Raw genomic sequence first — 23,191 nt, forward strand, 5'->3', positions numbered from 1 at the left:
AGTGAAGTTGCCCCTCCCTCCCCGCGGACAGGAGAGGAGCCCCAAAACCTCCCTCTTTCTTTTCCCGCATGGGGAAAAATATTCGGAATTTTCAATCTAAACTAAAGATTATACAAGATTGAACTTGATGAAAAAAACTTGATTGCAAAAAAAAAAATCACTTTATTTTTGTATTACTTTTCCAGGTATTTCATTTGACCCCGCCCTTCTTTTCTTTCCTTTTCTTTTTTTACATTAGTCTACCCCCCCCCCCCCCCATTATTCCTAGGCCTGTCCTCTCCTTCAATGTAGGCTCCATCATTTGATGCTGCGCGAGATAAAGATAGTGACCCAATTCTTATGGTATAAAACTTTTTATGGGGTTTCTCTATTTACAATGTTATATTTCATCTTTCAATAAACCTTAATGTAAAAAATAAATAATAATGAAGATGATGATGATGATGATGATGTGATGATGACGCAGAAGCATAGGCCCTAACTATGGCCCCTAGTCAGAGAGATCTCACTCAAACAAGAATTTCATGAGAATAACCCAGCTGAATGTTGAACGTTACAAATTAATCAATAATAATAAGTTATTATTATTATTAATAATAATAACAATAATAATAACAATAATAATAATATGGAAACATTTATAATCTAATAATTGTTATTATTAATAATACTAAACTTTGGAGAAAACTGTTGCGTCTAAGGAGTCTTCCTTAAATTACTATGCAGTGAGCGAGTCTATTCTGTCAGCTTCCCTATTATTAATAATAACAATACTAATAACAGTAATAACAGTAGTAATAATAATAATAAGCGAGCAAGCAGTGTTTCTGTTGCTGTTTCTAGTTACCTAGTGTTCCCAGTTTACCATGCGTCCAGTGGTCAAGTGTCTGCGAATGAATTCACCTGACCACAGCTTAACAAGTAGTAATAGTTGTAGTAGTAGTAGTAGCAGTAGCAGTAGCAGTAGTAGTAGTAGTAGTAGTAGTAGTAGTAGCAGTAGAACTGATGCCATCACTCACTGATGACATCACAATTGCTTGAGTGACATCACTGATGACATCATCATTGAGTGCTTGAGTGACATCACTGGTGACATCACCAATTAAGGCCAAGTTGGGCGGCGCCCAAGTTGAAAGGGTGAAGCCCAGTCGGGTCTAATTGGGAGGCGCCAAGGATCCCCTATCCTAGCCTATGCAGATGCCCTCCTCTCGCCTCTTAAGTGATATCAGTGATTTATGACAGACATGTAACACATAGAAGGGCAGGAAGCTCCCAGAAGCTGCTGCTGCTCTCCCTGCCTTTCCATGGAAGCGCATGGAAGGGCAGGGAGCTCTTAGAACAGAAACATACCATCAAATATTATTATTATTATTATTATTATTATTATTATTGTTGTTATTATTATTATTAATAATAATAATGATAAATAATAAATACATATTGCATATGATAGCTAATAACGTTTATTTTGACTATAGTAGTCCTGACAGAAGTGGATTTATCAGAATCAGAATCAGAATACATTTTTTGAACAACGGGCACGTGTAGTTGTAGTTACTATGTAACTACTAGGGGGGTTAACACTGCTTTAGCATAGTCAAGTCAAGTCAAGTCAAGTTTATTTATATAGCCCTAATTCACAAGCATGTCTCAGAGGGCTTCACAGAAAGTATGTCTAGCTGATTCTAGCTAACACACAATAACAAGAATATACAGAATAAAGATAACATTTGAATATTTGAAGAAAACAGGAGAGTGGAGGAGGGAGGGAGAGGGAGGAGGGAGGAGAGGGGGGAGGTGGGGAGAAAATAGGAAATGTGGGGAGGTGGGAGGGCGCAGGGGAAGGAGAGCAGTGGGAATGTGAGAGAGGGGAGAGGACAGAGAGGAGGAGAGAACAGAGAAGGAGAGGTGGAAGGGTACAGGGGAGGTAGAGTAGAGGTAGGGTCTAGGGTGGAGGGAGGGAGGGAGGAGAGGGGGGAGGTGGGGAGAAAATAGGAAATGTGGAGGAGGAGAGAACAGGGGAGGAGAGATGAGGGTGCAGGGGAGGGAGAACCAGGGTAGGGATAGGGTCTAGGGTTGAGGGAGGGGAGGGAGTAGGATACGGGCCCGGATTAGGGCGAGGGTGGGGAGAAATGGGAAATGTGGAGGAGGAGAGAACAGAGAAGGAGAGGGTGCAGGGGAGGGAGAGCAGGGGGAATGTGAGAGGGAGGAGAGGGCAGAGAGGAGGAGAGAACAGAGAAGGAGAGGTGGGGGGGCGCAGGGGAAGGAGAGCAGTGGGAATGTGAGGGTACAGGGGAGGTAGAGTAGAGGTAGGGTCTAGGGTGGAGGGAGGGAGTAGGATACGGGCCCGGATTAGGGCGAGGGTGGGGAGAAAATGGGAAATGTGGAGGAGGAAAGAACAGAGAAGGAGAGGTGGGAGGGTGCAGGGGAAGGAGAGCAGGGGGAATGTGAGAGAGGGGGGAGGACAGAGAGTAGAGGTGCAGGGGAAGGAGAGCAGGGGAAGAAGAGCAGGGGGAATGTGAGAGAGGGGGGAGGACAGAGAGTAGAGGTAGGGTCTAGGGTGGAGGGAGGGAGTAGGATACGGGCCCGGATTAGGGCGAGGGTGGGGGGAAAATGGGAAATGTGGAGGAGGAGAGGACAGAGAAGGAGAGGTGGGAGGGTGCAGGGGGAGGAGAGCAGGGGGAATGTGAGAGAGGGGGGAGGACAGAGAGGCAGAGGAGGAGGGGTGGGAGGGTGCAGGGGAAGGAGAGCATACAGCATACAGCCCACGCCCCTAGTTACCATGTAGCCTAGTTACAGATGTTAAGATAAAACCGTCCAAAATTCTAAATGTTATCCTTTTCCTTTGCTATTATCATCTATAGTGGTTATTTGCATAAAAACACAATTTGATTAGGAAATGATTGCATGTTTATTTAAATGTGCTTTGATAAAAAAAAAAAAAAAAAAAGTAACAAAATTTGTAACTTGTGTTACAAAGTAACTGGTATAATATTACTGAAATCCTATTCTAATAAGTTATATTACTGAGTTAGGCTACTGCTAAAAGTAATATATTACATGTAATATGTTACTTTTGTAATGAGTTACCCCCAACACTAGCTGAGTGTGAGCAACTGTAGAATTCCTTTTTAGGTCAGTCAGTGAGAATGACTCAATTTCCTGATTCTGATTGTGAAAGCAGTCCCCTGGTTGTGGTTACATAGAAGTAACGACATGGTCTAAGCGTTACACTGAAGACTTTGTGAGCAGCAAACGTTCAACCGGTCAAACTTTAGGACGTGCCCGCTCGCTCTGGACCCATGCTCTGGACCCATGCTCTGGACCCATGCTCTGGACCCATGCTCTGGACCCATGCTCTGGACCCATGCTCTGGACCCGTGACTCTGACAGCCACTGCCTGCTGCCAACCTGTCAGCTTCAACTGCGACGGAAGTAGCCGGTGTTTTTGTGACGTCACGGCGGCTAAAGGCTAGCTAGCTTCGCTTGTTACTGCTGTGTGAGGTGAGGGACGAGTCTGGCTGATACCACCTGCGGCAACTAAACATCCCATCGCTATTTTTAGTCATAAGGGGACAATCTGAAATCCAGCCCATAGAGAGGGGCCCCTTCCCTCGGCGTGAACTGCCTCCACTGCCGCCGCCCGCGGCTCTCTTGTCCTTTAGCAGCTAGCTCTCAGGTCAGTCCATATATCTCTAACGTTACTAGTCTGTTAGCATGTTCAGCAGGCAGCTTCCTGACGCTAAGCTAAGCTAATAAGTCGTCGCGGAGGAGGGGAAGGAGGGTGGTGCGATTTATATCGAAGGGAAAATATCAATTTAATAAACGTAAGTATAAATAAGATGTGTCAAGCCAACCGAGATCAATAATGCTATGCTGATGACACAAGTCCTGTACGTCAACGTTACCTGCTAAAGGCTTAAGCTAATGTTACAGTCAGACCCGGCTAACCTGGTAATGCTACCAACAGATGCCACACATCGCAAGCGGTAAACATGTGTTGCTGACACTGACAGTCACATAAGAACTGGTAAACACTAGCGTTAGCTTTATCACGACTGCTTTACTTCCCTGGTTGATTTGCTCCTACTAAACATGTGGAATGGAATGACTGCCAATGGCGTTTTTGTGTGACTCATTATGTAAAATACTAGCTACAAGTTAATATCACTCATTGCTTAAAAGTCACGCTAATACATTTGACAGAAGTACTAGCCTAGGGACAAGGGTGATGAACTGTTGTGCTGACATGGGCTGGTAGTGGGCACCTGAGGGTTTAACGTGAAGAATAAAGAACAATTTATTTAACTGGCGCAATACAGACAAATCTCCTCGGATGTGTAACAATATTTGTATACCCAATGTGGGATTTACATTATCAGTATTTTGAAAGGCCACTAAAGTTAACATTATAGTGAACTGGTCACATCCCTGCCCTGTGCATCTGCCAGGGTGGAGAAAACATGGGAGGAACCTGCAAAACCAACCAGACTGAATGGCTGTGCATGATAGATGTGAAATGATCAATCAATCTCTAACCATCTGACGTCCTTAAAAAAAAATCCCAAAGAGAACTAGCCATCCTTATCTGGGTTTGCAGCAAACTTGGTAATATCACTACTAAGTTGGGTCGTCACCTTTTAGACAAGTGTGGATGGGGGGGGGGGGGGGGGGGTTATGTTCCTGTAATCCCACCAAAAAAGACTGCAGTGCCACACATTTTTGATTTGAACACTGAATGTTCTACATGTGCCTGTTTCATCTTCTTACAAACCCCCAGATTAGTTCAAGCTAATGATACCCTCCGCCTCCTCCTCCTAGTGTGCAACCCATAGTGCCAGAGCACATCACGCGAGACGGTGGCAGAGACATTGTGAGGCATCAGGGACAACACAAGCAGCCAGGCAGGCTCCATGAGCACCACAGGGCAGCAGCAGCAGCAGCCCCAGCAGGGGGGCCTGCGTTCACGTCGGGCCCTGAGCAGAGAGAAGGATCCCGGGCAGGGCATGGGCATGGAGGCGGCCTGCTGGCTGCCCCCCGGAGCGCTGCGCCGGTTCATCGAGCTGCCCTCGCCCCCTCTGTCCCGACACCAGCTCAAGAGACTAGAGGAACACAGGTAATAACTGCTTCCTGCACTTATTCGGACTGAGCTGGCTGAGCAGTACAGTAGTCAATTAGCATTGGTATATATACACAGCGCTTTATATTGATCAAAATTTAAAGCTTGGTCCCGAATCATTCCTATACACATGCTGTTAAATAATTTGCTTATAGTGATCAATACTCCGCTTACAGTGATCATTTTGGGCCTTGTCACCTGAGAACAATGGGGAAAATGTTTGAAACTACAATCATTTTCGGATTTTTTTTTTTTTTTACTTACAAACTGCTAAAAATGAGCCAATGATATACAGCAGCGATACTTGGTGCATGTCTGTCTGTATATAGAGATATCGCAGCATCTCTGTCTGTGGAGAAATGGCGAGTCCGCTGTGTTTGAAACAGCTGGAGGCCTAACTTTTTGTATGCAATCAGTAGGCTAAATAGCTAAGCTGTCCATTTCATTACGTTATATGTACTGTATTCATGTCATAAAAATACAAATGTCAATTAGATGGTAATCTGCGTGAGAAATAAAGAAAAAGAAAAAAATCGGTTATAATGATCATCCACTTACAGTATAGTAATCAATTTGATCCGACCCAAGGTGATCACTATAAGAGGAGTGCACTATATATATATATATATATATATATATATATATATATATATATATATATATAAACTAGTTACCTTTTTCATCCAAAAATAGGATCTGAGTGGTTTTGTGTCTGCCTTGGTATGGTATCTGTCACCTTTTTCACTCCCCATGAGTTTGCATCCCTGTATATATACACAGGGTATCCGTGGGGTCTTAAAAAGTATTAAAAGTTGATAAATCAATTAATTTAGGGGAAATTAAGGCCCTAAAAAGGTATTAAAAATTCTTAAACACCATTTGAGAGGTATTAAATGTTGTAGCTATTGTGCTGATTGTGTTAAATGGGCATAATGATATCATCTCATGTCAATTGCAGACCCCCGAATTGAATCCATATTGTGTTGTGGCAGACTATGATGTCAGCAAATGTCGCATCATTGTCCAAAGAATCTGTTTCGTGATGTTGTGATGAAACTCGTGATTTACACCCCTATCGCTGATGCGACAAAAGGGGCGTTGAAGTCTTAAAATATATTGAAAAGGTCTTAAAGGGTATTGAATTTAACTTCAGGATTCCTGCATATACCCTGATACAGTTACAGTTTACTCACTGGACTTTCATGTCACCATGCTGGAGACAGGCTCTAAAATGAACATTCGCAAATCGCCAAATGCAGGTAAATTTTGGGTTTGGCGGAAAAATTTAATGCGATCACCGGCCAGGTTTACAACAACACTGTGCTTAGACCGGTTGAAGACTAATCTGACCCTCACTGATCTGGACACATCGCCAGTGTTAAATCAGGAGAAGAAGAAATCAAGGTGAAGAGATGGACAATGAGAAAAGTCACGGGGAGTCAGAACAATACATTGAAAAAAGATATGAATAAAATCCATCAATATTAACTTTTCATGATGGTCTCCTTAAAGTGAGGAGAACATGGATTTGCATACTAAGAATTTAAGATCCACCTACCTAATGCTCCATGGTAATGGCACTAGGTCCTCACCTTGTTGTTGTCCATACCCGTCAGGTACAGCAGTGCTGGTCGCTCCCTGCTGGAGCCTCTGATGCAGCGCTACTGGGAATGGCTGGTGGGACAAGTCCCTTCCTGGATCGCCCCCAACCTCATCACCATCATTGGCCTGGCCACCAATGTCTTCACCACCCTAGTGCTCGTCTACTACTGCCCCACTGCCACTGAACAGGTCAGTCGTCGTGCTTGGAGGGTACTTGCTCTTGAACACTCGGGGGGGCGAGAGTGAACAAATAGTGGACAAAGATGACACTACACTAAACCAGTGGTTCCCAAACTGGGGGGTACGTGCGTGCCGTGGAGGTACTACAGGAGGTTCTTGAGAGAAAGGGGGAAATGGAAAACTGTAAGAATAACTCGCGAAATAAATGAAACGTGAAAATAAATGTGCTCAGGAGGCGCCAGTTGCAACTCTTCCACTCCATTTATGATTTTGTAATGTTCTATTCTTCAAAAGGTGGGTTATCCTTCATTCATTGTATCAGCTATAGTTTTCTCTTGTTGCCGTTTTCTAAGCAAAATGTTGGAGTCAGATAAAGGGTCGTAAATTCCGGACTATAAGGCGCACCGGTGTATAAGCCGCACCTTCAAAGTTGACTATTTTTTTCTTATATAAGCCGCACCGGACTATAAGCCGCGGGTGTTTTAATGGTATTTTTTGTTTTTTTTACAGTGCACACAGTGTCCGCGGTGTGGTGAAAAGAGGGCAAGAGAGGAAATTAAAACAGAAGTGGATTTATAGTTAGAAAGAGTGCTAAAGAAGAGAGAATTCCGTTTTTTATTTTTTTATTTTAGTTACTCACAGTACTATTGACCAGTCCGACTCAAAAGATATTCGGCAGTTTCACTTTGAGCTCTTGTTCCGCCGCTGTCCATCAATGGTTATGACGAGTCTCGCTGGGTACAGTACGCCAAAGCGATATCCATTGACTTTAACCTTTTCGATGATGCTGTTGTATGTTGCGCGTTTCTGTTGCACCAACGCGGAGAGGTCCTGCCGGACGAAAAAGCGCGTACCCTCCCAGGTGAGGGGCTTCTTCCCCGCAGCCTGGAGGATGAGTTGACGGTCGGGCCAGCGGAGTAGGCAGATGAAGATGGCCCTCGGTGGCAGGCCGGGGTCTGGACGTGGCCGAGGCGCCCGGTGTGCCCTGTCCACCTCTGGTGGTTTCTCGCCTTCCTTCAGGTCCAGGATGTAACACAGGATTTTGCCACGAAAGCGTCCATGTCACCAATCTCAGCTCCCTCTTTTACATTGATCAGGCGAATGTTATTTCTTTTACTCCTGCTGATTAAGTCATCAACCTGCGTGTGCAGCGTTTCGATGTTTTTGCATTTTATCCACTTTCGGACTCACTGTGTTGTTTTTGTCCTCCAGTGCGCTGATGCGCTTTTCCGCATTAGAAACTCTGTTCACGGTTGCATTATTTTCTTTAGTGAGTGAGTGGATGGACTTCTGCACGTTTTCAAACTTGTTTTCAAGCTGCTCAAACCTCTGAGCGATGTCGGACTTAATCGATAGTGTTTCACGGAGTAAAAGTTTAGCCCAAGCCGTGTATCTCCAGCCTCCAGCAGGTGAGTCATTTCCTCATTCATGGCGGTGATTGCTTCGTCTTTTTCTTTCTGCTTACCTGTGTTGTGTTGTGTTATGTTATGTTATGTTATGTTGTTAAAAGAGGGCAAGAGAGGAAATTAAAACAGAAGTGGATTTATAGTTAGAAAGAGTGCTAAAAAAGAGAGATTTTTTTTTTTTTTTTTGGAAAAAATCCATAGATAAGCCGCACCGTTATATAAGCCGCAGGGGCCAAAAAAGCCCAAAAAACGGGAAAAAAGCCGCGGCTTATAGTCCGGAATTTACGGTACTTGGATTCAGAAATCAGGGAGAGGGCGTACTACTGAAGCCCAAAAAGTTTGAGAACCACTGCACCACTGCACTAAACGCTGCAGGGGCGAAGTCGGTGCAACAGACAGACAGACAGACATGACACAGACACACGGAGGGGGAGGTGGGAGGGGTGGTGGTTAGAGAAGGCAGTTGAGAAGAGATGGGTCTTGAGGTGCGAGTGTAAAACACTGTGAGGTGATGTATAGACGGTTTTCACCACAGCGCAACCCCACAGCACTTCCTTTTTCTCAGCATTCGGCAAACTGAAGAAATATTCACTCGACATCATTACTTTTGTTTTTGCTGCTCAGCTGTATAGACGGTTTTCACGGAATGGTCAGTCCTGCACTTGAATGTTTTTTTTCTTTTATGTCCATAGCAAACACTGCAACAGGAAGTGAGCGGGGGTTCAATTTAGAATGTTTTTGTTGTCAAGTTAAAACCGTCTATTGTTGTATTCCCAGTTCATCTTCCAGCAGTTTGGAATGGACCGCATGTCTTTGTGTCGACTCAAAGCGATGGTGTGTGTTCTGTGCTTTCAGGCTCCTTTGTGGGCGTACCTGTTGTGTGCAGTCGGTCTCTTCGTCTACCAGTCCTTGGATGCCATCGATGGGAAACAGGCGAGACGCACTAATAGCAGCTCTCCACTGGGCGAGCTGTTTGACCACGGTTGCGACTCCCTCTCTACAGGTTAAAACCTACTTCCTGTTTGATTCTGTGATACTGTTTCAAAACCCATTTGATGCACTGCAGTAATGTTTATTTGTCTTCCCTCTCTCTCTCTCTCCAGTGTTTGTCGTTCTGGGCACCAGTATAGCAGTGCAGCTGGGCACCAACCCCGACTGGATGTTCTTCTGCTGCTTTGCTGGCATGTTCATGTTCTACTGTGCCCACTGGCAGACCTATGTGTCGGGCACCCTGCGCTTTGGCATGTGAGTCGATGAGTGGGGTCGGGCTCCTGGTAGACAGGGGTTGATTTTATTTTATTTTATTTTATTTGACGGTTACAAGTTGAAATACAGTGTACTAAACAAAGTACAGACACGGATCTCAAAGAATAACATCAGGATAAAGCACAATAAAGCCAAGACTTATTTCCATTGTGGTCCTTGGTCTAAAACAGGTAGATAAAAAACAACAACAACAATATAAACATGAAATAATTAGCAGAAGCATTCAATACAGTATGATTTATGCAATGAGAGATGAGAAACATACATATCAAAATACACAAAAGAAGCTGTACATCAGAGCTTAGACAAGGACTTGTTCAAGAAGCCACAATTTGACCTTCTTCTTGAAAACCCCTTGGCTGCTTGTACACTTTTTAAGTGGAGGGGCAACATGTTCCAATTTTTAGACCCGATAAATTTAAAAGAGCACTTACCTAGGTTTGTTTTAAAGCCAGGTAGACGTAAGTCAGCAGTACTGGCTCTAGTGTTGTGGGAGTGTGTATCTCCACTCCTCTGAAAGTGATTACTAAGATATTCAGGGGCTCTGTTGTTATAGATGTTATGAACAATGTTACGTTGGAGCTGGACATATCTAGCATCCACGGGGAGCCAGCCCAGCTTCTGGAGGAGTACTGAGGAGGGTTATCTCCTCCTCAGTTTGGTCATGACTAACCTGTAGCAGCTCAGTATCTGCTGCCTTCTATGTGACATCCTGTGTTATTTCCTGGACTCAACTTAGGCCTAGTTTACACGGCAACGCTTCCTGCATAAAACGGCAAACTTTGGTTGCGTTTGGGCCTTCTGTTTACATGACAACGGTGTTATTGGGCCCTGAAAACGAGGGGGAGGCGAGGGAGGGAACCCAGTCCAGAGTGGAGATCTATGATAACACTGCACTTACCGTCCCTGTGTTAAAGTGGCAAAACACAATTCTTGTGAAAACTAGCCTATCAATATAGCACTCGACAAACTATCATGGCATCAATCTGATAACGAGTTGCTAAAAATACATAACCTGTGACAAGTGTCCGTGTATAAGTGTTATTCGTGTTAGTGATAAGTGTATTAACGTTCGCACATAGGAATGAATCGCTCGTGCATCGATTTCCTCAAGTCCCAAGTGCTGCAAAGAAAACGGGTATTTTATCACCATTACCGACTTCTGTGTCACTCTATGATGTGGCTCATTTATTTAAAGTTTTATTCCTATAAAGCTGCGTCAATCCCGCAAGAAATGGACAACTAGGTGTTTTTACCTTCAAAATAAAAGCAATAATTTATTACTGGGTAAATAAAAAACAGAACAGTTGAGCCACTGTTGGTACCCGCTTTTGGAACATGATGGTCAACCTCTTGGCTGTCGCCCGTGCCGTGACTGACCACTCCTTGTTCCTTCCACAATGACCTCTGACCTCCACTGAATGACACAGAGAATTTGTCTGACCACCCTCCCAGTCTATACTGCTTAAAGCAGCTGCTGACAAAGTAACATCACTAATCCCTACTGTAAACCCCTGTGCTTTCCTTCCTTCCACTCAGCATCGATGTGACTGAGGTGCAGATCTTCATCATAACCATGTATCTGCTGGCCGCCGTGGGAGGATCCGCTTTTTGGCAGTCACTGGTAATTCTACCATTAATTGGCTCAAGTTCCCACAGATCGATGTTAATGAGATTGATCATCCATAAAAAAAGACGACGATAAATTTGGCAGCACTAATTATTGATGAGATGATCGATTAGGATGCTGCCATAATGTTTGTTCACCACATGTTTTCACAGTTAGTTGTGTCTGTGTTGTTGTATCACAGTAGCTGAATTGTTGTATTTGTGTTGTCTTGACTCCACAGATTCCGATCCTAAATATCCAGGTGAAAATAGTTCCTGCCATCTGCACATTTTTAGGGGCCATCTTCTCTTGTACCAATTACTTCAGAGTGATCTTCACTGGAGGCGTGGGCAAAAATGGATCCACGATAGCGGTAAGTTCTGGAAACCTCTCTGAAAAATAAAGCCACGATGAACGTTCTATTCGCAGAAAAGATGTCTTTCCTTTCTAAGTGCCAGCCACCGTCTTATAGTCCAGTGGCTCCTACACTGGGATACATGGGAGTACTTGAGACAGAGGGGGAAAATGTAAAATATGTAAGAATAAATCATGGAAATAAATAGAACGTTTAAATAAATCTGCTCAGGAGGCACTCATTACAACTCTTTCACTCTGTTTCTAAATTTTCTAATGTTATATTCTTCAAACGGTGGGTTAGCATTCATTCATTGCATCATATGCTATAGTTTTCTGTAGTTTTCTAAGCAAAATGTGGTCGTCGGGTAACGGGGGGTACTTGGTTTCAGAAATCAGGGAAAGGGGGTAAAGCCAAAAAAGTTTGAGAACCACTGATGGTCTACAGCAGTGGTTCTCAAATGGGGGTCCGGGGACCCCCAGCGGTCCGTGGCACTTTGCCAGGGGGTCCGCAAAAAGTTTTCAGGGAAATAAAAATAAAAACTTGTTTTTTTTGCAAAAGCTTCATAGTTCAACGAAAATATGTTATGCTTTAAATCTAAAATGGTTCATGGATTACATTCTAATCTAACAAACCTATCAATTTAAAAGTCAAGCACCATACCGCGGAAACAATTAAGCTTAGCCCAAAATCACAAATCAGAATGAGGGGGTCCCCAGTATATTTTCTCTCTTGTAAGGGGTCTTGGCTGAAAAACATTTGAGAACCTCTGCTCTAGAGTTCAATTGGAGAATCCAGTTGCCAATGATGCCTAAAAATGTATGTTCTAAAATGTGGTTTCCACAGATACCTGTAAGAGGTAGGGTGTTGCTGCTGCAGGGCTGGATACCTGTAAGAGGTAGGGTGTTGCTGCTGCAGGGCTGGATACCTGTAAGAGGTATTGTGTTGCTGCTGCAGGGCTGGATACCTGTAAGAGGTAGGGTGTTGCTGCTGCAGGGCTGGATACCTGTAAGAGGTAGGGTGTTGCTGCTGCAGGGCTGGATACCTGTAAGAGGTAGGGTGTTGCTGCTGCAGGGCTGGATACCTGTAAGAGGTAGGGTGTTGCTGCTGCAGGGCTGGATACCTGTAAGAGGTAGGGTGTTGCTGCTGCAGGGCTGGATACCTGTAAGAGGTAGGGTGTTGCTGCTGCAGGGCTGGATACCTGTAAGAGGTAGGGTGTTGCTGCTGCAGGGCTGGATACCTGTAAGAGGTAGGGTGTTGCTGCTGCAGGGCTGGATACCTGTAAGAGGTAGGGTGTTGCTGCTGCAGGGCTGGATACCTGTAAGAGGTAGGGTGTTGCTGCTGCAGGGCTGGATACCTGTAAGAGGTAGGGTGCTGCTGCTGCAGGGCTGGATTCTTGTAAGAGGTAGGGTGCTGCTGCAGGGCTGGATTCTTGTAAGAGGTAGGGTGCTGCTGCAGGGCTGGATACTTGTAAGAGGTAGGGTGTTGCTGCTGCAGGGCTGGACATTGCCATTTGCCCAGTGGCCTAATAATGTAATCTCCGAGCTAGTAAATATTGTTTAGTTTTTTGTTTTGTCGTGGCCCGTTTGGTCAGTGATCAAAAATGGCCGACGGCATATTTGTCATACAGACATCTCATCACGGTTTCTCAAACTTTCTCATGTCAACGACCCCTAAACGGACACATTAGACCACATGGACCCCCATTTGATAAGACATTGTCCCAGGGCCCCCATGTGATAAGATTTTTGCTTTTAGATGTTTTATTACAGTTAGTTTATGAAACCCAAAGTAGTCATGCATGTCGGCGTGTTACCTATGTACAGAATGATAGTGAAAATAATTTTGAGTAACTTTGAGAACCACTGCGCATAGACCATAAACAATATTTGACACCGTCTGTTCAGAACAGACTTGTAGTGACATCACCTAATAAGTATTACCAATTATTACCAATAAGTTGTTTCTAATGGTGTGCTCAGAGCATGGCAAGGATTCACATGCTTCCTTGTTCTTTTCTTTCGCGTTACATTCCACTACGTTCAATCTGTAGTTACAAACATTTTAATTATTTTCTAACTGCTACGCGGCACATTTTTTTGTCCCGCCCCCTACACGAGTATCATAAGATTTCAAAATTTGAAAATAAATGATCACTGATTTCAAAGTCTATGTTCAAGAAATAAATTTGACAAATTCTGCTTCTCTCCCCAGGGAACCAGCGTCCTGTCTCCAGTATTGCATATTGGCTCAGTTATAGTATTGGCTATGATGATATACAAGAAATCTGCAGTCCAGCTCTTCGAGAAACACCCCTGTCTTTACGTCCTGGCCTTTGGCTTTGTCTCAGCCAAAATCACCAATAAATTAGTCGTAAGTCAGTCGTACTCCTCGTACCACTGTGGATGTCATGATTCCGTGTTTTGTGTATGACTCTCACTCTGTATGGTATGACTCTCACTCTGTATGCTGTGTGTGTCTTTCCATAGGTAGCACATATGACAAAGAGTGAGATGCATCTACACGATTTAGCATTTCTGGGACCAGGGCTGCTGTTCCTGGATCAGTATTTCAACAGTTTTATTGATGAGTACCTGGTGCTGTGGATTGCACTGGTAAGTACACACATTAAACGTGCTACTTCACTCATAGCTATGTTAAGAAAAGATTGAGAAGTAACGTCGTGACGTGCTGTCAAATAAAAGTGGACAGTAATCGTGTGGTGTTATTGTAGCGTTGTAAAAGTAGATAGAAATAGCACCATCATGCTTGAAAGTCATTTCAACAATTGTATAGTTACTAAGTAAGTTCACCATCAAACTGAAGCTATTATGTATATGTGTATAATGTGTATATATATATATATATACAGTATATATATATATACACACACACACACACGCTTGACGCTAACTCCATTTGGTTCTATGGAAAAAGAGGGAAAGTGTTTGCCAACTCTGACTGGGTGAGAGAGAAAGCATGAATGAAACTAAGGATAGATAGGTGGGTGGGTTTTAGGTAGGGTCCTGTAAACTTATTAACTTAAAAACGTATTTGTAAGCTACATGTTAAAATCCTCCCATTCATGAAATTTGGAGTCTGTCATGTTATTGTCCTGGGAATCTGGGATCTCACTTTCCCCTTTCTCAATATCAATATTTTTACTTTTTACAAAATTATTACTTGAAGTATACACAGAATTAATACATATTTCTTGGTCTATTTTTTCATCTTTGAACATGTGTTGTGAGAATGATGTTTTACTAGGTTTAATGGAGGTACTAGTTAGGGCTGTGAATCTTCACTGGCCTCACGATTCGATTCCACGACGCATCTCGATACAGCTCAAAGTATCACATCCTCAATTTTCTATATATATTATTACTGCATATGGCTACTTTTTCATCAATTAATACAAGCAGTCAGATAAATATCAACTCAACTTTTTTTTACTTAGAAAGTGCTTTAAAATCTGAATGTCAACATACGTTTAAACATAAACGATTCATCGATTATCTGTCACGATCCAATTCGATGCATCGCGACACGTCCGCATCGCGATGCATCGATTAAATGATTAATTTTGACACCCCTAGTCCAAGTCCAAACAGCAGGCAATATTAGTGCATTGTATTTGCTCTTTAACTCTTCCACGTGTTAAGAAGAAGTGAAAACTTTCCATGAAAATGGAATATCTATTATATATATCTATTATTTATAATATATATTTGATTATGTTTGCTCAATGGTGGTTTTGGTATTTGTTTTCCTAACATTTTTGTTTGTATGTTTCTGTCTTTCTCCCGCAGATAATTTCTTTTTTTGACTTGGTGCGTTACTGTGTTAGTGTTTGCAACCAGATTGCCTGCCATCTTCACATTTTTGTTTTCAAAATCAAGCCTTCAAGCCCCTCCACTCTTCAGTGAAGACCCACACGCCATTACTGACTCTGTCCCCTACTCGTTAGTCGCTGACATCAAAAATGTCCATTTCTTCTTTTGTTTGTAGAGAAGCAGGAGGTGATGTAGTATTAAGTACAGGCTTCTGCCAAGTGAATGTGAGGACAAATAATATATTATTGAGATATATGGGAGTATTATTGTCATTATTAAGTTATTTTCCGTTGTTTCATCATCTGGCCTGATAGTAAGACATGTTTCTCTTGAGAAATAACAACCGAGGAAGTATTTCTGCTCGTGACGGGGTCGACTCGGAAAGACTGCAGTAGGGTTGAGTACAGTAAAGGTGCTACTTAGTGTGTTGAAGGAGAAAACCATTGATTTCAACGCAAAAACAAACTTTAATGTGTTTTAACAATTTATGTCCCAAGAAAATGTATAGGAATTGATTGAAATTCTCAGTCTTTGCTTTCTATTATAATTTTTGCAATATTTGCATAACCTTACTTTTTGCTATCAAACTGTTAAGGTGTTGGATGTTTGTGCTTTTCCTAAGAAATACCGCTTTGAGACATTGATAAAAAACCTTCACTAACTGTATATTATCCAGAGGACAGCATTGTAAACTGAGGCGGTGAATAGGGCAAAATCGTACATTGTTAGCAGTCCTCAAGAGTTTAAAAAGATGAGTGGCTATTAGAAATGGCTAATGGCACTGCCTCCAAGGCCACTGACATGATCCAGTACTGTTACCACAGCGCCACCTGCAGAAGGGTGGGTTTAACATGAATGAAAGTAAATTGTTGGACATGTTCTGTTCAGTGTTGCTACTTGTGAAAAAATGTCTAACAATATCCATATATCAATGTGCAACCCCCCCCCCCCCCCCTCGCAACAAAGATAAGTTGGATTCTTGCTTTTGCATATTGCGCCCGTTTTCTTTTGTACAGTTGCCCCCACAGATACTGTACTAAGACTATACCATTTACTTCAAATGTCCAATAAGGTCTTAAAATGCCAAGTTTGATGACTGAATTGGGATGGGAATGACTTGTATTATGTAGAACTGTTAACAGAAAATATTTTGTTATTGTCGTTGGAGGCGTGATACAAAAGACGGTTTGTCAGTGATTCATTGAGACAGCCTTCCATGCTTGGGTGTGTTCACAACCACAATGTTTTAAGCAGCTCTTTGACACACTTTTCTTTTTTTTTAAAGATTACATGGATGTAAATGATTGCATTAATTAAAGCGCATTGTTGACTGTCAGTCTGCAAACACTCATTTCTAGAATGTCATGGACATTTCAATTGATTCAAAATGTTCTTTGTCTTCATTTCTACAGTTAAAATCGTTTAGGGAAAAGTATGAAATGAGCCACCGTTAACAGAGATGATATCTTGACTGTGCCCTAATTTGCATGTGTAATATAGCACTGTACAGTTTGTACTATAGCTGCACTTCCTTTGTATAACCCACGACCTGGAATCCAGCATTTCATTTCATAACCGTTCATGACTTTTGTGAAACACAGCTTCAACATCCAGAGCTCTGCATCATTATGTGCATATAGTTACTGATGTCAGGTCAACTCTTTCATTGTTACCAGTCATTCTCAAGACTAGTAAAAGGTTGCCTTAAACACGTTTTTTGTTTTTCTATTGTTTTGTATGAAGATCAAGCCTTTTAAAATGGGCATGTTGTCTCTTTGAACTGGCAAAGGCTTGTGTACTTGTCCTCCGTTTCTTTATTTTTTTTTGGCCAGACTGCCAAGCTCAGGTATAATTACCAATGTGCATAACTGTGTTCCTAGGTTACTAAGCAAAACGAACGAGACCACTTGACAATCTCTCATTCATCTACCAATGCAAATAAACGTCATACTCCCACCTATAACCAGGTGTCCATGTCTTTTATTATAAACCTCATATCCCACCTATAACCAGGTGAAGAGACAGTGGAAGGCTCTGGCTTGGATGATGCAGAGGACTCTGGAGCCAATATGGGGGTGTGATGCCCGGAGAGTTGGGGGGAAATCCTGTTCGTCGAGAGTGGAGTATTTATTATTTGTGGACAGTTGGAGGGTGGAGGGGGACGGGGGAGGAGCTTGCCACCATGTCTGCCCCTACCGGCAGTAGTCCAGTCGTCCCTTCGGTCAGGAGGAGTAGAGGAAGCCTGGACCTTGGGGCTTGGCACCTGCTCCCAGCACCATGGTGTCTTCATCTTGTGTTAGGACATGTTGATGCCAGTACGCTACATTGTGATCATTCAACCCCTACAAAATGCCAACTCATAGGTTTGTCATAGTTGAGTTCTGCTTAATAGTTCTATTTGACAAGATACCCACAAATCTTTGGTAGCGATGAAAAAGCAAGGCACTGTACCTCCAACGTCATAAATATTTAATCATTAATCATTTACATCAAACAATAATTTTATTTATTTTTTAATTCTGCAAACAAGAGTGAAGGATTATGAACAAAACCACTTGAACAAAAAAAGATAAGGAACCTTCTTTCCCCAATGTGTTTGCACCCCCCCCCCCCCCCCACACACACACACACACACACACAGTAATTGGCAATAGAGCTCAACAGGTACGCGACTTTTCGTGACTCGTTACTGGTGACCCATTCATTTTCTCCATAAACATTTAGAAACATCCTTATACAACGAGTTTTAAGGCTGGAACAAAGCCTAGCATAGAAATATACCCAAAATGTGATGAACCACAAATGAACTGGAGCAGACAATACATGCATATGTACTGTATATAGTGCAACATGAGGAGACCTCAGCACCTTTTCTTCGCTTCCTGCCCTGTTATCTTACATCAGCATGGACTGCATGGACTGTTATCTTACATCAGCATGGACTGTTATCTTACATCAGCATGGACTGCATGGACCTGCCCTGTTATCTTACATCAGCATGGACTGCATGGACCTGCCCTGTTATCTTACATCAGCATGGACTGCATGGACCTGCCCTGTTATCTTACATCAGCATGGACTGCATGGACTGGAGAGATTTGCGCACTGAAGCCATCTCTTGCTGTTGCTGTGAATTGCAAGTGGAAGGAAATTGAAAATCTTACGTCGTCAAACTGGATAAAGCAAATATTAAAACAACACTAAAGCAGTTTTAAATGACACTAAAATCCAAATACTGATTTTATAAATTGCTATAAGGCATAAGCTCTGCCTTTACTGGCAAACATCTACTTACGGTCTCCATGAGCATCTTCTTCTGGAACATTGCCATCTCCTGGTGCAAGTCGCTGTGCAGAATTTCTTGCTGATCAACATGAGTCTTCTCCATAGTTCCAAGGCTCTACAGACACATAATATTTTGGTTTGCGAAAATGACAAAAACCCAGTGAAATGTTTTCAAGAGTAGACTAGATTAAAATAGTAGGATATTTCAGGTACCTGCATGTACTGCTCTAAGAGCTGCTTCAGACTTTATAGTAATGTAGTAATAGTAGGATGTTTCAGGTACCTGCATGTACTGCTCTAAGAGCTGCTTCAGACTTTTACGCCTCTGGTTCAGTGAGGTGTGCATCTGCTGAAACATCTTCTGCTGCTGCAGGAACAGACTCTGGAAAAGATGGGCATATACTGATACTGCTGACAAATGGAAAACCGAGAATTTTCCCCCTATAATATGGTCTATGAAGGAAAGGTGTTGGTAACACTTTATAATAACGTTCAGTAGTAAGTAATTTATAAGCTATGAACTAATGACGATCATTTACAAAACATTAATATACATTTGTAGGTGATTAATTTGTAAGTCATTCCAAGTTTTTATATTCCAACCTGTCTCTATACACATTTGTTAATCATGAACAAATGATGAGCAAATCATTAGTCAATGAAAAAATCATTAATAGCTTATAAATGACTTACACCTGAACATTATTATAAGATGCTACCAAAGTGTTAATCATGGTACTATTACAGCTTTGTTGAATACTCAATTCTGACTGAACAGCTAGCAGTGGTCTTCAACCAGTGGTCCGTGACCCCTAAGGGGTCTGCAGAGGTAGTGCAGGGGGTACGCCGATTTTTGTCAAAGTAGTTTGTGAACATTTTTCAAATGTATTTTAGACAAAAAATAATATTGACTAAATATTAAGCATTAATAGGCAATAATAAGCTACTTTAGACGAAAATGATTTACAAAGCACGTCTCATGAAGCAATATGCAAAAGGAATTGTTTGCTCCTTCTTGCTTTTTAATGTAATCTAAAAAGAAGTGTCAATCAGCTGATATCCTGCTGTGTGCTGGATTATAAATGTTATTATAGGCAACAGTTAAAATGCAACACAAGTTTATTTTATTTTATAATGGTGGGGGTCCCTGCTCTGTTTCTCTATAAACTAGGGGTCCTTCCTTTGACCGAAAAAGGTCAAAGAGCCCTGCGCTAACGGAAGGCATTCTGATGTTTGTTATTTTGAAATAAAAGAATGTAGAGGCATATGAAATCAGTTTTATTTTTTTCCAAATTCCGTTTTATTTTTCCCGGAGTTCCCGAAGTTTTTTTCATTTTAATTTTAATTTAGGGGTTAGGAGTGATATTTTTTTCTTTTTTTGATGACGTGGCTCTCTCAGACAGCCTCTTCGACATGTTTCTCAAGGTGAAAACTAAGTTATGAGGTGCAGTAAGGGTCCCACGCAAGACCCCCCCGCCTATCATATCATTTTCCATAATCTGCTGGTATGGTAATCTTTGTACTAAAGACAAGAACTCCCTGGGGAGAATAGTGAAGGTGGCTTCGAAAATAGCCGGAACCCAGTTCAGAAGCCTGGACCAGATCTGTAATAACCAGGTGCTGAAAAAAGCTGTGTCCATCCGATCAGATGATGCCCACCCTCTGAGGTTCGAATATGAGCTGCTTCCTTCCGGGCTCCGCCTTCGTGCCCCCATAGTTAAAAAGAACAGATACAGAAATTCCTTTGTGCCTGTCTCTATCAGAGCGTTGAACGCTGCTGGGGTACATATGTAATGTCTCCCCATCTGCCGTTGCTGTTATTTTGTTATTTATTTATTTATTTTATCCTTTTATTCTTTTATACTTTTATTCTTTTATCTTTATTTATTCTTAGGGGTACAGTACAGTATATCTGTATTATATACTTTGTCTGCCCTTTGGTCTGGACTGAGGTTTTTTCTTTTGTGCTTTAATACAATGATACATTGTAGCTCTTTCTTGTGATATAAATGTGCTGCTGTGAGCGAACTGCACTTTGCTACTATGCACTTTATATCTCTACTGTGCACTTTAGATCGTTGCTACTGTTGTCATTTGCACTTTAACTATTGTGTTGCACTTTAAACTGCTGCCCTAGACCGTTTTTACAATGTTTTTTTTTTTGTCTTATTTGTTTTTATGTATGTACTTTGTACTACGCTTTCTGCAATCCAATTTGCCCTTTTGGGACACTTAATAAATCTTGAATCTTGAATCTTGAATCTATCAAAACACCCCAATCGAAAACTGAATCATGTCTCTAGGCGTGAAATCATTTAGATTACTACGATCATTAGATCTACTTCTTATTTTGATAATTAGGCCTACTTTTATAAATTTCAGCCAAATTATGGGAAATTCTGCAATATTCCATGTTTTACATTTGATTCAATTTTTATTACCAAATTCCGTGATTCCGTCCGTTTTTTCTGTTTTGCGGAAATCATATGGCTCTACAGAATGCTGTTTGACTTCTAATTATATCACTCCACACTCAAGTCAATTGTGTTGACTTCTTATCAAATTAACTGTGGACACTGTCAAAAATATCTTACTGCTTGTTTACTGCACAGTCCTGAAAGCTGCTATATTATGAAATATTGTTATATTTAAATATCGTGTGTCTATCTTATTAAAAGCTTAAAATCAAAAGCTTGCAGTGAAATCATTTGAAATAAGCATTTCCTGACAATGCCTTTAAATAGCTGTCTAATAACAGTTGTAGTAAGGCTGTTCAGTGAGCCTACACTTTGCATAATGGGGTTTCGATTCACATTGTCTGTATTTTGTAATAATGACCGGCTTGCTGTAGGCTACATTATTCCTTACATTGTGCAGAATCTGAAATAAAATGTCCAGTGTGTATCCAGTCTGTGTATCCAGTGTGAAAGCTGCATTACCATTAGTTTCTCCTCTTGATCCTTGTACTTTGTCATATCCATGTCCCATTGCTCCAACACTCCAGCGAACTGACCAGAGTAGTCATCTTCCACTTTGCTTCTGTAGTTGATATAATAATAGAACAAATGTGTAGTTCTATCAATACTTGCTATATTTGCAGGAGGAGGGGGGGGGGAGGAGTTAGTGGGCCACTGGGCCTACCTGTCGGTCCTCTGAGTGTTCCACAGATGTTCTATTTTCTGTTGGCTGGTCTTCACTGAGGATTTAACGAATGTCTCCAGACGCTTCCGTTTAGCGAGGATGCTCTTATTCATGTCAGCTACAGCCAGAGAGACAAAACATTAACATGACATAAACATAACAACCATGTGTCTATATGGGTCATTTGACTGTGCAAGGTTGAAAACATAGGCACTTAATAAACATACTTGTAAAAAATAAAACATAGGCACTTCACCTCCAAATCTGCCAAACATTTCCATCATATCCCCCCTGTCAATAAAGAGAAAAAAGTTAATATCAGGCCAAATATAATAATATAATATATAATATAATAATATATATATAATAATGTAATAATTTAGAGGCTGTGGCTCAAAGATGAAACCCTCAGCTAGAGAGTTTGTTTATTTACTTTGTTTAAAAAAATTACCCTGTCTCGGGAAGATCCACATCAACATCATCCAGCAGAGGGCGTTTCCTGGCCTTCACTGGCTTGGCTTCCACTGAAAGCAAAATTTAAATGAGTTTTCATCCAAGCTAGTCATCATGTCCTGCAAACAAACAAACCAGCTGACACTTACCTTGGTAATGTGAAGTATCATCATCGAGGTCCACCACCACCACAGGCTTGTAAGACACTTTGCCTGCTCTCCCTTTGGCTTTTCCAGCTTGTCCCCCGGGAGCTGCCATTGTCCTGGAAACATTCAAGATGATGTATCTACAGAGATCTACCAGCCTAGCCTCTCTACCTGCATTCATGTTTATAGACAATTTCTACAGTGAAAGCTAATATTAGCGTAGCTAGTTAGCTAGCATGACTGCCTACCAACAACAGGAATGCTTTCTCTGGAAAGTGAGGAAAATTTATTGAAGAATTGCAGCCGGCAGTGTCAGTGTGTAGCTCAATGCTTTGTAGCCTATATACTGTACGAATATTGTAGGAATAATGTGCAGCAGGCCTAAACAAACTAAAGTGATGAAACTTACAACTTGTATTGTAGTGGCGCTGGATTCTGGAAGCTTCTAGGCGGCGTGACGGCGTCAGTGATTCAGGTGAGTCAGTGAAGTGATGAGAAGAGAAGAGTGCACGAGACCCAGGCGGAGGAGTCCGACTCGTCCCATTGGCGCCAAAAGATCCTCTCGTCGTCAAAGAGTATAAACGGCAAAGATAGGGCTGCTGTTTGTTTAGCAAATCCGCCATTTTGGCCTGGGGACCACCTCTGATTGGCTGTCATGGTTCTGTGCCGTTGTACCATTGGCACAACAAGGCGGCGTTTTCAGCAGAGGCATCACTCTGGTTTTCAGGCAAACATCGGTAACTTGTACCCGAAGGCTGTGGTTCTCAAAGTGGGGTCCCTTGAAGGGTTTCAGGAG

The 23,191-nt window shown here is 42.0% G+C and overlaps 2 protein-coding genes across 2 annotated transcripts; one reads left to right on the forward strand and one right to left on the reverse strand.

The window, feature by feature from the left end:
• The first annotated feature begins 3,514 nt into the window (after positions 1-3,514).
• cept1b (choline/ethanolamine phosphotransferase 1b) lies at positions 3,515-17,317 on the forward strand. Its single transcript, XM_083661704.1, has 10 exons — positions 3,515-3,679; positions 4,822-5,116; positions 6,736-6,910; positions 9,163-9,310; positions 9,411-9,552; positions 11,113-11,197; positions 11,424-11,555; positions 13,752-13,910; positions 14,027-14,152; positions 15,347-17,317. Exons 2-10 carry the CDS (start codon positions 4,914-4,916, stop codon positions 15,461-15,463), a joined length of 1,287 nt encoding a protein of 428 aa, XP_083517830.1. The 5' UTR covers positions 3,515-3,679; positions 4,822-4,913; the 3' UTR covers positions 15,464-17,317.
• A 275-nt stretch (positions 17,318-17,592) lies between these two features.
• On the reverse strand, positions 17,593-22,507 carry LOC310799427 (synaptonemal complex protein 3-like; the record flags this gene model as incomplete). Its single annotated transcript, XM_083662009.1, has 6 exons — positions 17,593-17,712; positions 18,666-18,770; positions 18,939-19,037; positions 21,595-21,694; positions 21,797-21,914; positions 22,399-22,507. 6 exons carry the CDS (start codon positions 22,505-22,507, stop codon positions 17,593-17,595), a joined length of 651 nt encoding a protein of 216 aa, XP_083518135.1.
• Positions 22,508-23,191: the final 684 nt, after the last annotated feature.

Source organism: Poromitra crassiceps (genome assembly GCF_964638095.1).
Source record: "Poromitra crassiceps genome assembly, chromosome: 27".
NCBI lineage: Eukaryota > Metazoa > Chordata > Actinopteri > Beryciformes > Melamphaidae > Poromitra > Poromitra crassiceps.